The 15,575-nt window shown below is 41.5% G+C and overlaps 1 protein-coding gene across 1 annotated transcript; it reads right to left on the reverse strand.

Moving 5' to 3' along the window:
- Window positions 1–1,865: 1,865 nt before the first annotated feature.
- On the reverse strand, window positions 1,866–4,964 carry LOC129774612 (uncharacterized). Its single transcript, XM_055778382.1, has 2 exons — window positions 3,978–4,964; window positions 1,866–3,872 (listed from the first exon to the last, which is right to left on the reverse strand). The coding sequence occupies exons 1-2, from the start codon at window positions 4,962–4,964 to the stop codon at window positions 1,866–1,868; spliced, it is 2,994 nt and encodes a 997-aa protein (XP_055634357.1).
- Between the last annotated feature and the right edge of the window lie 10,611 nt (window positions 4,965–15,575).

Consider the following 15,575-nt stretch of genomic DNA (forward strand, 5'->3'; position numbering starts at 1 on the left):
CGATAGTCCTACGTCACCCTTGCGGTTATACCATAGATATAACCCACTTCCTGTTTTTTGATCCGGATGATTTAGATGACAACGCTGAATCACAACGAAGATCGAGACGATCCAACATTGGTGAGTTACCAAAGCGCATGGAGGATTATATTGTTGGTGTTACACGATTGAGTGAGAGTGAACCGGAAAACTATCTGGAAGCGATCGGAAGTGTTAACAAAAAGGAGTGGATTAAAGCTATGGACGAAGAATATCAATCTCTTCTGTCGCGTGGCACATGGTCTCTCGAGAAATTACCGGCTGGGCGACATGCGATTGGTTCAAAATGGGTATTTAAAGAAAAGAAAGATTCGCGTGGGCAGACGGTTAGTTTCAAAGCCAGGTTAGTGTGATATCCGGGATTCGCACTATTCAAAAACACCTTTGTTCTCTGTCCTGTATACCAAGCAACTGGCTTTATTTATTCTCTCCCTTAGACTCGCTTTCTTACACACACATATACTCTCATCTAGGGATGCCACATCCTCCCTTTTTCGAAGTTGAAAACAATATATAAACTATTCCAAAAACTAATTATATTCATCACACTGGTTGAGATAACGTTGCGGGCGCTTCGATGGCCTGACATTGCGTCTCTTCGCAATCGGTTCCGAGTCTTCCGAATTTCTTTCTACGGGTTGTGCAGGCTCCATGCTTTGGACATCCAATGGTAGCTGCGGCGATGTAGTTGGTTCATCATCCAGGGTCAGCGATACTTCCTCAGACAAATGATCTTCCTCGTAAGCATCATCGTTTCTTTCAATATATTTTTTTAAACTCTTGACGTTCCTTTCATATATTTTGTTATTCGTCAAGTCCATAACCGTTGCTCTCCCAGCTCCTGTCATCTTCACCACTTTATGAAAAGCATTTTTATATACCGTGTCAGCTTTATCCCGCTTCTGTTACATAACCAACACCGTATCCCCCGCTTTAATGTCGGTATTCTTAGCTCTACGCCTAACATCCTCTCTGGTATTACGCACAAATTTGGCGGTCTTATCACGATCACGTAACTCTTCGTCCAGGATCTGCATTGAGTCAACCTTCATGTTCGGTAACAAACTCCTAACAGCTCGTCCAAACATCAGCTCAGCTGGCGGTATTTTCGTAACGTGATGTGGCCATGAATTATATGCTGCCACATAATCAGCCAGGGCGTCCTTCCAGCTTTGTTTGCCTAACCTTGCTATAGCAAAAATTTTATTGATTCCTTGCATGCTACGTTCGACGAGGCCATTTTCGGTCGGATTAAGAGGCGTACTATGTATTAGCTTGATGCCCCAGGTGTCTCTCAACCATGTTTGAAGATCTGTGCTATTGAATGGAGGCCCATTGTCAGCCTTGAGTGTTTTAGGTACATAGTACGTATTGAAAATTCTTCGAAGGGTCTTTTTCACCGCCTCAGTATCCGTCTTTTCCGTTGGAATTGCAACCAGAAATCTAGAGTAATTGTCGGTGAGTACCAATGCTTTCCAATTGAAAACGTCGGACGATGAAGAAAAATCCATGGAAACATAATCCCACGGGTTGTTAGTAAGCTCAGTCATGGTGATTGGAAGAGGATGACTGTTTGCGGTGACTAACTGGCATTCTGGACAACTTTTTACAAAATCCTCTACTTCCCGATCCATATTAGGCCACCATAAACCTTGCCGTAAAATGTTCTTCATTGTAGACATACCTGGATGACTGCGATGAGCTAGACTCAATGCTCGTTTACGTAATGTCGATGGAAGCACCAATTTTTCTTGTTTCATCAAAGTCCTGTCTTGAACGTATATATCCCGTTGGAACGCCTGGAACTTTGTAATTTGCAACGGCCATTATTCTGTTTTGTCAAGCCATTGGATGACCAATTGTAAATCATTATCCTTCAGTTGTTCTTCTTTGACCTGTTCAGTAGTTAACGCTAGCAACTGTTCACTAATACTGTTGATGTTAGCTTCAACCCAACACAGCTCATGCGGCTCCTTTTCCAAACCAAACTGGAGATCATTCCGCTTACCACCGATCCTGGAAGCTGCATCTGCAATATTATCCTTGCCTGTCACATGTTCGAAGTCGTAATGGAAATGTTCCATTCTCAAAAACCAACCTTCCGCCCGCGACATTATACGTTTTCCGATATCCTTGCGCTGTTTGCTCTTAAGCATAAACATCAGTGCTTCGCTATCCGAACGTAGTATGAATTTCCTCCCCAGCAGGTAGTACGCAAAACGTTCCATGGCCCACACAATGGCCAATGCCTCGCGATGTAAGTGTGGATATCTGCTTTCCACCACAGTTAAGCTCCTAGACACACATGCAATAACACGATGTTCTCTGTTACTAACGTTCTCTTGTGTCAAAACAGCCCCCAATCCCCAAGGAAAGGCATCGGTATAGCGAATCGTTTTATCGCTTTCCTTAAAATATCCTCTTTTAATCAAGTCTTTCTCAGCTGCACTTTTCAGATCTTCGAAAGCTATCTGTTGTTCGTCCGTCCATTTGAATTTGGAATTACAGGAAAGCAAATCTCGCAATGGTTTCGTTTTATGGGAAAAGTTCTTTACAAACGGGCTTATGAAAGTAACCATGCCTAAAAAACTGCGTACTTCGGATGCATCCTTGGGTTTTTGGAAAAGCATGATATCGGAAATTTTCTTCTGTGTTGGTAGTATGCCGTTACCGTCCAATGTAAATCCAAGAAAATCAACCCTACTTTGATTATAAGTTGATTTACTTTCATTAATTGTCAACTTACTGCTTTCAATAATCCTTTTCACGTCTCTCACATAAACGTTTAACTCTTCCAACGTTCGACCGTATACGAGAATATCATCAAGATATACAACAATATTTTTGCAGTTGACAAAAATCCTTTCCATCGCACGTTGGAATATCTCTGGAGCACATGAAAGCCCAAAAGGTAATCTCTTGAAACGCATCAAACCGTTTGCAGTCATAAAAGTAGTCAAATGACGAATCTCTTCGTGCAATTCTACATGAAAATAAGCGTCCTTAAGGTCTAGTTTTGTGAAATAAAGCTCTCCTCCATTATGGGGAATATCTGTCCATATCTTCTCTAGTGAAGGCATAGGGTAGGGTTCTCTTATAATTGCCTTGTTGACTTCACGATAGTCTACAACGATCCTGAAATCTTTCGGACCTTTTGGAACTAGAACCATCGGTGACACAAATGTGATTTTATAATTTTCCATGTCAGCTCTCTCAATAATACCGTTTTCCTCCATAATAGCAAGTCTTTCATTTATTGCACTCTCGAACGCTTTAGGAACATTGTATCGAATTATTTGTTTCGGCATCACAGAGTGGTTCAACCTAATTTTAACAGCGTCTAGCGGGAGTTTTGGAAATTCCTGCATCGATTTCAAATTGCTGCAACCGAAAAACCGACTATGTGGTTCTCTAGCAATGTCCGCACAATTCACATATTCGTTTCGCCCCTTCTCATGGCCTATCCGAATCAAATTCAGTTGGAACGATGTCTGAAAACCGAGTAGCGATAATTCGGTACCATTTACCACGAAAAATCTCGCCAACTGCGTGGGTTGTTGACTATCCTTGACCCCCAGATATGCTTTGAACGAGCATACCACATATAACGGGCGCTGACTAGCATAACCTTTCAAAACTTCCTCGGGATGCATTACTAAATCATGAATGACCGTGTGACACTTCTTTTTGATCATATTCCACCCATGATTCGTGATCGTATTAACAGAACCACCAGAATCTACTAGGAATTGGAAATTCTCAGATCCAATCACGCAATTCACAAGTCGTGGATCACCTCTGCTGTCATGATATGTTGGGCTACCGGTAATCAACTAAAATGAAATAAAACAGTGAAACTAGAAAATGGTATTATGAAATTTATTTGTCTGAAATTTTAGTATTTTCTCCCGTTTCTGATCAAACTACAAATCAATTACACTCGTGTCTACCTGATTTATCTTCCCTGCTTCTCGTTTCATTTCATCGTAGCCATATGATCTGCCATGATTTGAAGTTCCCGGTTTCTTATTTGATGAACGACAGAAATCAGCGAAATGTCCGACTTTATCGCAAGCGTAACATCTCGCCAGGAATGCTTTACACTGCTTCGGTCCATGTACACGGCCACACCTAGCGCAGTTTGAATTTCCGATATTCCGTTCCCCCTTTCTTCCGTTCCAGCTCTGGGTATACCTTGCTCCAGTATTGTCCGGCCTACGGCGGTATGGTTCGTCACGATTTCTCTTGAACACTTTTCCCATCGGATAAACGGCGTTAACAACTCTCGATGCATCCTGTTGTGAATCATCCTGCTGAGATACTGCCGCCTCCTTCAAACTAAGCTCCACCTCCTCCGCTTCTGATTTTATATAATCCAGATGTTTCCCGTGATTGATGATACGCTCAAGGTTGTTTTCGAAAAAGTCAGACATCTCGTACAGCTTACTAGCGATCTCAGGAATCGAGCGTCTCATCATAGCCTGATTGAGTTCCTCCTTGCATTGCTCTTTCGAAAATTCACAGAATTTGGCCTGGGATTCTAAACGAAGTACCCAGTCAGAAAAGGGCTCACCAATTCGCATTCTCATTTCTCTAAACTTCATTCGTTCCTTGGTGGCATCGCACATTCCGTTAAAATATTTATTTAGTCCAATCGTCGATTTGTAAACATCTCCCGATCCACCAATTGGTAAAAGCCGTTCTTGCATCTCGACAATGCTGAGTAAATAGTTACCAGCGAAAATCTTATGTCCCGTTAGCTTGGCCGCGGCATCAAGGCGCTTTACATGAAACGATGCGCTCGAACTGATCCCGAAAGCGAATCCATTCTGCTTTTCGCTTATTTGTTGGTAGAGACTCATCGAATTGTCGTAGTGGCCATGAACCCGAGAGCCACTCAGTCTGAGGACTGTTTCTGTTGCCATGTTGACTATTCTTCATTGACGGCACGATACCACCATCAGCAGCAGAAAAATCATAACCGGAGTCCTGCACTCGGCGCAGTGATATTTACACAGGTTGGTCATGGGCCTTACCCGACTCAACTATTCAAATATGTGCGCATACCACACCCATTAAATTTCAAGATGTATCCTGACCATGGGCTTTACTCGGTTCAGGGAATAATTTTATGCTGGTCATGGGCTAAACCCGACTCAACTATTTTTTTTTTTGCACAAATATTCTGGCCATGAGCTTAACTCGGCGCTGTGATACTTACACATGTTGGTCATGGGCCTCACCCGACTCAACTATTTACATATGTGTGCATACCACACCAATTACATTAAATTTTAATATGTATCCTGACCATGAGCTTTACTCGGTTTAGGAAATATTAATATGTTGGTCATGGGCTAGACCCGACTCAACAGCCAAATAGTTTTAATATTTGATATCTTACCATATATGCTTGGTAATGAGCTGAAACTCTACTCAAACATTTTATTACACAAATCTATTTTCTTCAGAAAAAAAAAATTACTCCAGTTTAAAAAAAAGACGGGTGGGTAATGTCGGTGACATAACCGGAGTGACGTAGGACTATACAAAGGGGACAGCTTTTGCTAAATATATATTTTAAATATATTGTTCTATTTTCTTCTCCTACGTGAATTCCTACCTATCTACCTGAAAAATGGATTAGTTTACTGTTTACTCTTTATGAACATGTTGGGGGTTCTGAAAAGAACCTTTGGTGTTCTGTTTTTTTTACAAACTTGATTCTTGATTATTTTCTGAAGGCTTTGTACTTATTAAATGTTCAATGTCGGGCATCTTTCGGCGTATACACATATCGTACAATCAAAATGATGGCTGTGATAGGGAATGCACAGGTGGTCATCAGCTCGTTCACTATCATATATTTCACTATTGAGCACATTACCGTACCTTAAGCTGTGGTTTCGGAGACGAATGAATTGTAAGATGTGTAGTCTCCGCAAACAAAGTAAATAAAAATGAAAAAGAACTGAGGTTGAACTGAGACGAACTCTACGATCTGTCGAGAAATAAACGAGCTATAAGCGTTCTGAAAAACCAACAGTGAATACAGGGACGGATGACCTTCGGATTAAAGTCCTTTAAAATAAGAACAGAGCAGCAGGAAATACATAGCTCATCGTGTTGCTCCTTAGTTATTTCTCTATGCAATGCAGATGTAACGTCAGTCAATTTTCAACATCAGTTATCAACTAAAGAAAGCAGTTCTTGCTACCGAGAAAATTCGTTAATGCCATCCTGCATACAATGTGTTGTAATTTAAAGCCACTTTTAATTCGGAAACCATACATGGGTTTGTGAAAACTGAATGATCAATTTAAAAAACCCCAGCCACCAATAAGTTCAAGAACAAGCATAAACAAAAAAAAATCAGTTTTTATTATATGTCATAATATGTCACTTTATAATGCATTGGTATTGTTACTTCTTCTAACCCATCTTTGAATGGTTTAATGGCCCTGAAAAGCGCCTCGTTTTACGGTGGCTGGTTTTGCCACCAAAGCAGTCTGTATAAACAAACTTTTTCTTTCTTCTACCTGCTGCCGTTTTGCGATTGCGTTTGCCACTCGCTGAAACTAGTTAATGCCACCGAACCAAATGGGCCCTGTTCTGCAGGCGGGGTTTCTTATTGTCGTGAGCAGCTTTGCAAGCCAACTCGAGCACTCCGGCGGCCAAAATTCTATAACCGCTATTAGGTATACTGGTGCTCCGGCACCAATCCGTTGATGCGATGCGATTTTAAACGATGCCGTACAACCACACTGGTTTACGGTTTGAAAGAAAATGAGATATTTTTTTGGGATCCGCGCGTTTTATACACTAACGGTACACGCTCACAGGATAGAGACAAATCGGCAGACTCAGCCAAAGGGGCGAGTCCAACGAGACGAACGAATGAGCGTTAAAAGGCAGCGATGGCAAAAAAATACATCTAGAGGCGAATGAACTGCAAAGTTTAAAGCCTCTTAAAAACAAAGAAGAAGAAGAAGAAAAATACATTCATTACGATTTGTTCGCTCGTTGGATTCACATGCAGGCTAAAAAGGGTCCTTTTCAGGATCACAAAATTATCTTCAATCTAAAGAGTTTATTGTTTTGTTATCACTCGATATCCCCATCTTGTTCGGCTAAACCTTCCTGTTTAGCGATTGCATTTGCCACTCGCCACAGCTTTCACAGTTGGAAAATTTCTTCCCATCCAGCTTTGTGACATGTTGTACAGTAAATTACATTCAATGCGACGTGCCGAAGCGCCACTCAGTGTCGCATTAGAGGCGATTTTAACCTGTAATTGAACTTTTACGATGACAGTGGTACAGTGTCGACTTTCAATGTGGGGTCATAATTTGGATCTCTTTGTTTACAAAAATGTCCAACTAAATAAGTCACATTACATGTCCGTCGAATTAGCTAAATGTCGAACTAATTGTAAATTACTGTGCTTTCAATCTGGAAACAATTTAAGAATTGGTGAAAATTGAATAATCAGGAAAGTCCCCAACTATCAATAAGCTCAGAACAACTGCCAAAATCACATACTCATCAGATCCTGGCAAACAAATTATGAAAAAATCAATTTGTGTTTTATTATTATTTTGGATAATGTTTTAGAAAGCATTGAACTGTATTTCCTAAACTCTTTTTTGGAAGGTTTAATGGCCCTGAAAAGCGCCTTGTATTATGGAATGATTCCAATTTAGAAAACTTTGTACTCGTGGTTTTGAAAAAAAACCATTTCGAACGCCCTCGATGCCGCCTTGTTCTGGATTTGCCACCAAAGCAGTTTGTATAAAGAACAAACTTTGTTCTTCTGCTACCTGCTACCGTTTTGCGATTGCGTTTGCCATTCGCCACTCGCTGCAACTGCCTGTTGTTGTCTTGATGTTCACCGAACTGAATGTATTCTGTTCTGAATGCGGTTTTTCTTATCGTCGCGAGCAGCTTTACCAGCCAACTCGATCACTTCGGCGGCCGAAACTATATAACGCCGGCTAGGTGGACTGGTGCACTGGTACTAACGCGCTCGGCCTAACTACCCTTGCGGGGAACTCCAGATCAACACGGTTCGAGTGGGATTTTGCCTTTCCCTTCACTTTTCCTCCTTTACCATGTCCAGAAATGGCTGCTTGGGTTGGTTTGTTGATGTGTTGTGATGCGAACCGATGTGGTGTACGGTTTGAATGAGAATGATCGTTACGGCAGCGGAGCGGGGATTTTAAGCTGACTGGCTGGCTCGAGAATTACGCATGTGTGAGACTGCGACCAATGTTTCGTTCATTTTTTTCTTTTTCCTTTCCAATCGTGCTTCATTCTATTTCGCTGCTGCTCTGGTTGCCCGTTTTTGTCGGTACGATTTGAGGAGCACAAAATGGACCAATCAAAAATGGGCACATAGTGCATTTTGACAATGCTTGATATTTCACAATTATTCAATTATTTATCTCAAGAAAAATGAAATGTTATTCATTATGATAGATGCGTAGATATATTTCCTATCAATTGATGCAAAAACCTTTGCGATCTATTGAGAAATGCTCGAGTTATAAGTGTTCCAAATCTTGCATTTTTTCCTACTTGTTCAGTACCTAGATTTCCATTTCACCCCCTATATCTTCCGGTTAGACGTAGTCCTACGTCAAAAATTCTACAACATTACTGGCAACCTTACCTGTATGTAACCAATTTTATCGCGATTTATCCGCCATTCGCTGCTATAACCAGAAGAGCTTTTCGAACCAAACATTTTTCTTTCAGATTCCTAATCTACTCTTGATATTTTCATAAATTGACGGTTCAACTATTATGGCAGGATCGCCAATGTGATATCCGGGATTCGCACTATTCAAAAACACCTTTGTTCTCTGTCCTGTATACCAAGCAACTGGCTTTATTTATTCTCTCCCTTAGACTCGCTTTCTTACACACACATATACTCTCATCTAGGGATGCCACAGTTAGTTGCATAGGGATTCGCACAGCGGTTTGGTGTGGATTACGGTCAGGTATTCGCGCCAGTGGCTATGCAGTCGACGTTTAGAGTTCTCCTCACGGTAGCGGGGCATAGAAAGTTCCACGTACGTCACATTGATGTGAAAAATGCTTATTTAAACGGGAATCTTCAGGAAGAAATTTTTATGCGACAACCGCCCGGGTATGCGGAAACGGGCAAGGAGGAGCTCGTATGTAAGCTGAAACGGAGTCTCTATGGGCTGAAAATCTCCCGCTTATCTACGTGTCGAAATCTTCAATGAAAATAATTGACGCAAGATAATTTCCCAATAATTCCTGAAACTAAAACCATACAATATAAAATCAATGTCCCCACCTGCAGAAAACTTGATGCTCTATACAGGTTATCTATTCTATACGGATACGGGATAATTTTCATTCATAGTTCATTCATTTAATTTTAACCCGAAAAGCCGAAAAGTCATTTTTTGCTTCATGCTTGCTCTCACAAGCCCACAAGATTCTCTCGCGTAAAACCCAGGGCCTATCTCTTTCTGTGTGCTCGGCTGATGCCAACATGGCTGCCTATGAGAGATCTGGAAAAATACCACCGCACAGTGTCGACGTCTGGTGGCAACAGATCCAATCAACATCGTTGTGAGGCAAATCACTCTCTAGCAGACTAGCAGGCCCGAAGGCAGTTTTAAATTGTTGAAGATTGAATGAAAATTGTCACTCCATGTTATTTGACTACTTCAAACACGTTTTCCTGACCCTTACCTAACCATTGGTCATTGGTACATTTCGTGCATTTCTACTAGAACTTATCATGATAATGTAAAGTCATAATCAGACACAATTTTCGTTGAATTTTTTTTCACAATTTGCAAACAAACGTGCTACCCTATTACATGGAACGCATATTCGATACGGAAAAGTAAATTCTCATTCATAATTTTGATTTTGAAAGGGTGTTCGTTCCACCTGAAAATACATTATCATTCTCGCTGACACAATATGAGACAGCACACGCCGTCACAATGCCGTCAACGCGAAGGCTCGTTCTCACACGCACTCACGGTTCAATCCAGCCTCTCAGTGGCACACGATCCAAGGGTGCTCATACACTGTTTGGCCGAAGCCGCGAATATTTGACTCTTTTTGACAGATAAAATTTGAACGTTGATTTGAACGTTTATTCGACACAAAACACGACAGGCACACGACATTCAGTTTTTGGATGGCTAAAATATGTTTTCTGTCTGTTCGTCAAACCTGTCGGTACATGTCGGTTCGGTTACCTCAAAGTTACCTCAGTCAACGTTCGATGTTCGATGCCAGTATTGATAGTTGTTGAAGAGTGACAAGCAAAGCCTTAGTGTTCTGTCATTTATTACCATATATGCTTGGTAATGAGCTGAAACTCTACTCAAACATTTTATTACACAAATCTATTTTCTTCAGAAAAAAAAAATTTACTCCAGTTTAAAAAAAAATTCTACAACATTACTGGCAACCTTACCTGTATGTAACCAATTTTATCGCGATTTATCCGCCATTCGCTGCTATAACCAGAAGAGCTTTTCGAACCAAACATTTTTCTTTCAGATTCCTAATCTACTCTTGATATTTTCAGGACAGGAATTCGCACAGCGGTTTGGTGTGGATTACGGTCAGGTATTCGCGCCAGTGGCTATGCAGTCGACGTTTAGAGTTCTCCTCACGGTAGCGGGGCATAGAAAGTTCCACGTACGTCACATTGATGTGAAAATGGCTTATTTAAACGGGAATCTTCAGGAAGAAATTTTTATGCGACAACCGCCCGGGTATGCGGAAACGGGCAAGGAGGAGCTCGTATGTAAGCTGAAACGGAGTCTCTATGGGCTGAAACAAGCGGCAAGAGTATGGAATGAAACGGTTAAGGACATTTTGCAGGAGCTAGACTTTCGTCAGTCGGAGTCGGATGCTTGCTTGTACTCGAAGCAGTTGACAAGTGGAGATTGGATGTATATTCTCATGTAAAGGGTGTGTCACATCAAATTGCATTACGGAAAAAACGCTGTAGAAATTTAATTTTTAGGAATTATATCTTCAGCTTTCGCTTATCATCAGATAAGAGTGTATAGAACACGTTGGCCATGCTTCACTGTCAATTTTTCGTAAATTTGGAAAAATGCCGTCGAACGAAAAAGAGCGTCGTGAATTAATCCTGCGCACTCATTTCGAGAATCCGGAGTTGTCACATCGGGACATCGGTAAGATGCTGGGAATCGTCCAATCCACGGTCAGCAGAGTACTAAAACGATACTTCGAGAACCTAACCATCGACCGGAAGGCGAAGAACGGCAAATATGGATGCTCCGTCAGTGAGAAAGATCACAAGCGCGTAGTTAAGCAGTTTAGACGTGATCCGAGAAGTTCGGTCCGTGATGTCGCCAATAATCTGAATTTGTCAAGTTCATTCGTCCAGCGGACCAAGCAGCGGGAGGGCCTGCGTACATACAAGGTTCAGAAGGCTCCTAACCGCGACGAAAGGCAAAACATGGTGGGGAAGACGCGAGCCCGGAAGCTGTACACCGAAATGCTGACGAAGCCGCATTGCCTGGTAATGGACGACGAAACCTACGTCAAAGCGGACTTTCGTCAGCTGCCGGGCCTGTTGTTCTTCTCCGCAGAGGACAAATTCAGCGTTCCGGAGGAGATTCGCATGCAGAAACTATCCAAGTTTGCCAAAAAGTACATGGTTTGGCAAACGATCTGCTCTTGCGGAAAGCGGAGCGCCCCTTTCGTGATGACCGGCACGGTAAACGGGCAGGTTTACCTTAAGGAGTGCCTACAGAAGCGCTTACTACCACTATTGAAGCAGCACGAGGGCCCGACCATCTTCTGGCCGGATATCGCTTCGTGCCACTATTCAAAGGACGTGTTGGAGTGGTACGAAGCCAACGGGGTCACCTTAGTGCCAAAGGAAATGAACCCGCCCAACGCGCCGGAGCTTCGCCCAATAGAGAAATATTGGGCGACTATGAAGCAGGTCCTCCGGAAGAACCCAAAAGTTGTCAAATCGGAGGCGGACTTCAAGAGAAAATGGATTTCTGTTCAAAAAAAACTACAACCTGACGTTGTACAGAACCTTAAGGACGGGGTAAAGAGGAAGGTACGAGCATACGGGCTTGGGCTCGAAGTATGAATAAAAAGAAAATGCCAAAAGTTGTTTAATAGTTTTTATTTTACTGTCTAAAATTTTCAAAAGGATCGGTCTACTGGGCGAATTTCTACAGCGTTTTTTCCGTGATGCAATTTGATGTGACACACCCTTTATGTAGATGACATACTAGTAGCGACCAAGAACGATCGGGATATAACACGGTTGGAGAATGCGTTGCGGGAGAAAATCGAGATTACGTCTCTGGGCGAAGTTAGTCATTTCTTCGGTATAAAAGTGAGGAAAGATGAAACAGGTGTATTCTGTCTCAGTTAGCAAGCGTTCATACGTGAGATTAGTTGTCGTTTTGGGCTTGAGGATGCAAAGCAATCAAGGTACCCCTTAGATACCGGATATTGGAAACAAGAAAGTGAAGCGTTTCCTAACCAGGCTCAGTACCACAGTCTAGTCGGTACACTTCTGTATGTGTCAACAAATACGAGACCAGATATCGCGGCTGCAGTGTCAATACTGAGTCGCAAAAGTAGCTGTCCAGCACAGCATGATTGGATCGAGCTGAAGCGCATAGTGCGTTACCTCATTGGAACAGAGAACTACGAACTACGATTGGACGGTAGAACAGCAAAACAATTGAAGCTCACTGGTTTCAGTGACGCAGATTGGGCAGGTGATTCACAAGATAGGAAGTCAACCAGCGGATTTGTGTTTCAAGTTGGTCTAGCGACGATTAGTTGGGCGAGCCGTAAACAGAATTGCGTGGCGACGTCTACCATGGAAGCCGAGTATGTCGCACTCTCGGAAGCAGCATCAGAAGCTGTTTGGCTACGCAGGTTGTTGGAAGAATTGGGCGAGACGCAGCAAGAAGCTACAGTGATTCATGAAGATAATAGAAGCTGTATGGTTTTTGTTGCGTTGGAAAGGCAAAACAAGCGGAGTAAACACATTGATACTAAGATGCATCATACCAAGGATCTCTGTGGCAGAGGTATCATTCAGCTGCAGTATTGTTCAACCGATAACATGATCGCTGACATTTTTACAAAACCGTTGGGAGCAGTAAAGTTTAATCAGTTCGCAAATAGGCTTGGACTCATCAACCCGAAATAGAATCCGAGTTCAGTGATTCAGCGAGGAGGAGTGTTGGAGTGTACGCTAAATCACTGCACGCATACTATGACAGAGAAAAGATTGTATCACCTTCTTATGTATACCACCTTTGTTGTGTCATACGATATTTTCCTATGTACAGTTAGTCCGTAATAAAATACAGTTGAGTAAACACGTTTCGTACAAACGAGTCCGATTATATTTATTCCTATACGCGGTTGTTAATTCCCTGTGGTCATATCTCTGGCCATTCCTCATTCCGACAATAATGCGCCTAACTAGCATATGCAAGCAAAAGTGGAGGCCATATACATACATGGCAAATGCTTACCGAATTTGTTTGGATGAATATGCAACTTTGACCGGCTATAATAGCGATTATGTTGAAATTGAATTGCGATCTAATATGAATATATTCATGAATTGTCAACGCACCAAATACGACTTTTGCCATACTCATATACGATTTATTACAGACATAGAAAAAACAAATGGCGCAAAATATTTTCGTGAAATGTTTATTATAGCCTCACGAATTGCCATTTTTATATATGAGTATTTATGTTAGTAGAAATAATAATTGTTTGATTAACTTATGTTGGGAGTGAAATATGAATGTTTAAAATGGCACAGATTGATGTTTGGTGAAAACTGCTCCGATGTTGGTTCGAACTCCGGTCGTCTGGATTATCATCCACCAGCTATCTCGCGCGGCTATCTGAAATTTAATTCAACAGCGGTTAAAACTTTCGAGTGCATCAGCATTTCATTGACATTTCAATATGATGTAATATGTTCTATATTAGGATCTAATATGATTTACTGTTTCCTGATTTACGTCAGCATTCAACACGATTTACTACAGTACTGAATCGATTTAAATTATACGCTTATACAACACACAAACTGCATCAGCGTAATATACGCATATGATGCAGATCAAACTATATTTTACGACAATGTACATCATAAAAATGATGTTTATACCGAATTGCGACTTAATTTGATAATGGTATATAAAATCGAGTTTTTACATTTTATGCGATTTCAAATATACACGATACATACTTTGATTAATATTATATGCGATTATGATTTATTCGGATTTCTTGTAAGACTTGGCACGTGCAAAATTATACGATTTAATGTTTGCTGGGAGAGTAGCTTACAGTACTGGTGAAAAACTTCTTTCCGGTGAAAGAAGTGAAAAACTTCTTTTTCACTGGTGAAAAACTTCTTTTCGTGCTCATAATGAAAGGCAACACGTACTTGATGTTAGAATTCAACAAATGGCAGGGGACCGGATACTTTACGTTCCCAAGGTAAGCGATGGCCACGTATATATCACCCACATCAAGTTCACGAAGAAGGTCATTCTCTGACAAACAATAAGGGAATGTCCAAGCCGCTCCTCTTTCAAGTAATATGGTGACCTGGGAGATATACAGTACGAGGTGCTTGCCGGAAGTTGCGAAGGTGATATGGTCTTTATGCCGGACCTGCGATCAGCCCATTATGCCAAAAGATCACTGGAGGATGGATCGGCTGGAGATAAACATTGTCGCGAAGACCGCCAACCTTCCCAACATCCCCCAGCTGTGACCGATAGAAAACTTTTGGGCGAATGGCCAAAATGAAGAGACAGTCGACCACCAAAGCCACGAAAAAGTAAAAGAACACGCCGATATGCATCTTTTCATCGGCCATGGTTGAGGTTTCGGTCAACTTCCGTAAGGCCGCCAAGCGCATCATTTACGATACTTCATCAAACGACCCTGCCTCTTCCTGTCCCGTACACACTAGTTCTTCCGGCTTATTTCACACGTTAAGCCCTGACCGAGCTAGGGAACCAAAGATGAACTTTTCATCTGACTCACGTTGGTCCCTGCGGATCAAGAGGGGACTTTTATAAAAATAATTTTCTAATTTTGTTGCTGTCGTTTCCATTTGATACTCTCTAAACAAAAAGTCCACTGTCGGTGCGATGAAACCAGCTCAACGTATTAACCTTTGAAAGCATTGGAAGCTCTCTTGAACAGTCTGACAAACAAAAGTTTTTTTTTTGAGGTTCATCCATTTAATAAAATCAACATGATCAAATTGTAATATTGAAATATATTGATATCGAGGGACATCAAATGCGGGACGTTTCGCGGGATGTAATAATTGTTGAAATGCGGGAATGTCTCGGGTAACGCGGGACGTCTGGTCAGTTTATTATAACATCAAATTGATATTATTGGATTATTTTCTTAATTTTTTTAGAATGTTTTTGTTTTGGCGTAGGATAACGTCTTTCGGGAACATATTG

This window comes from Toxorhynchites rutilus, chromosome 3 (genome assembly GCF_029784135.1).
Source record: "Toxorhynchites rutilus septentrionalis strain SRP chromosome 3, ASM2978413v1, whole genome shotgun sequence".
NCBI classification, from domain to species: Eukaryota; Metazoa; Arthropoda; class Insecta; order Diptera; family Culicidae; genus Toxorhynchites; species Toxorhynchites rutilus.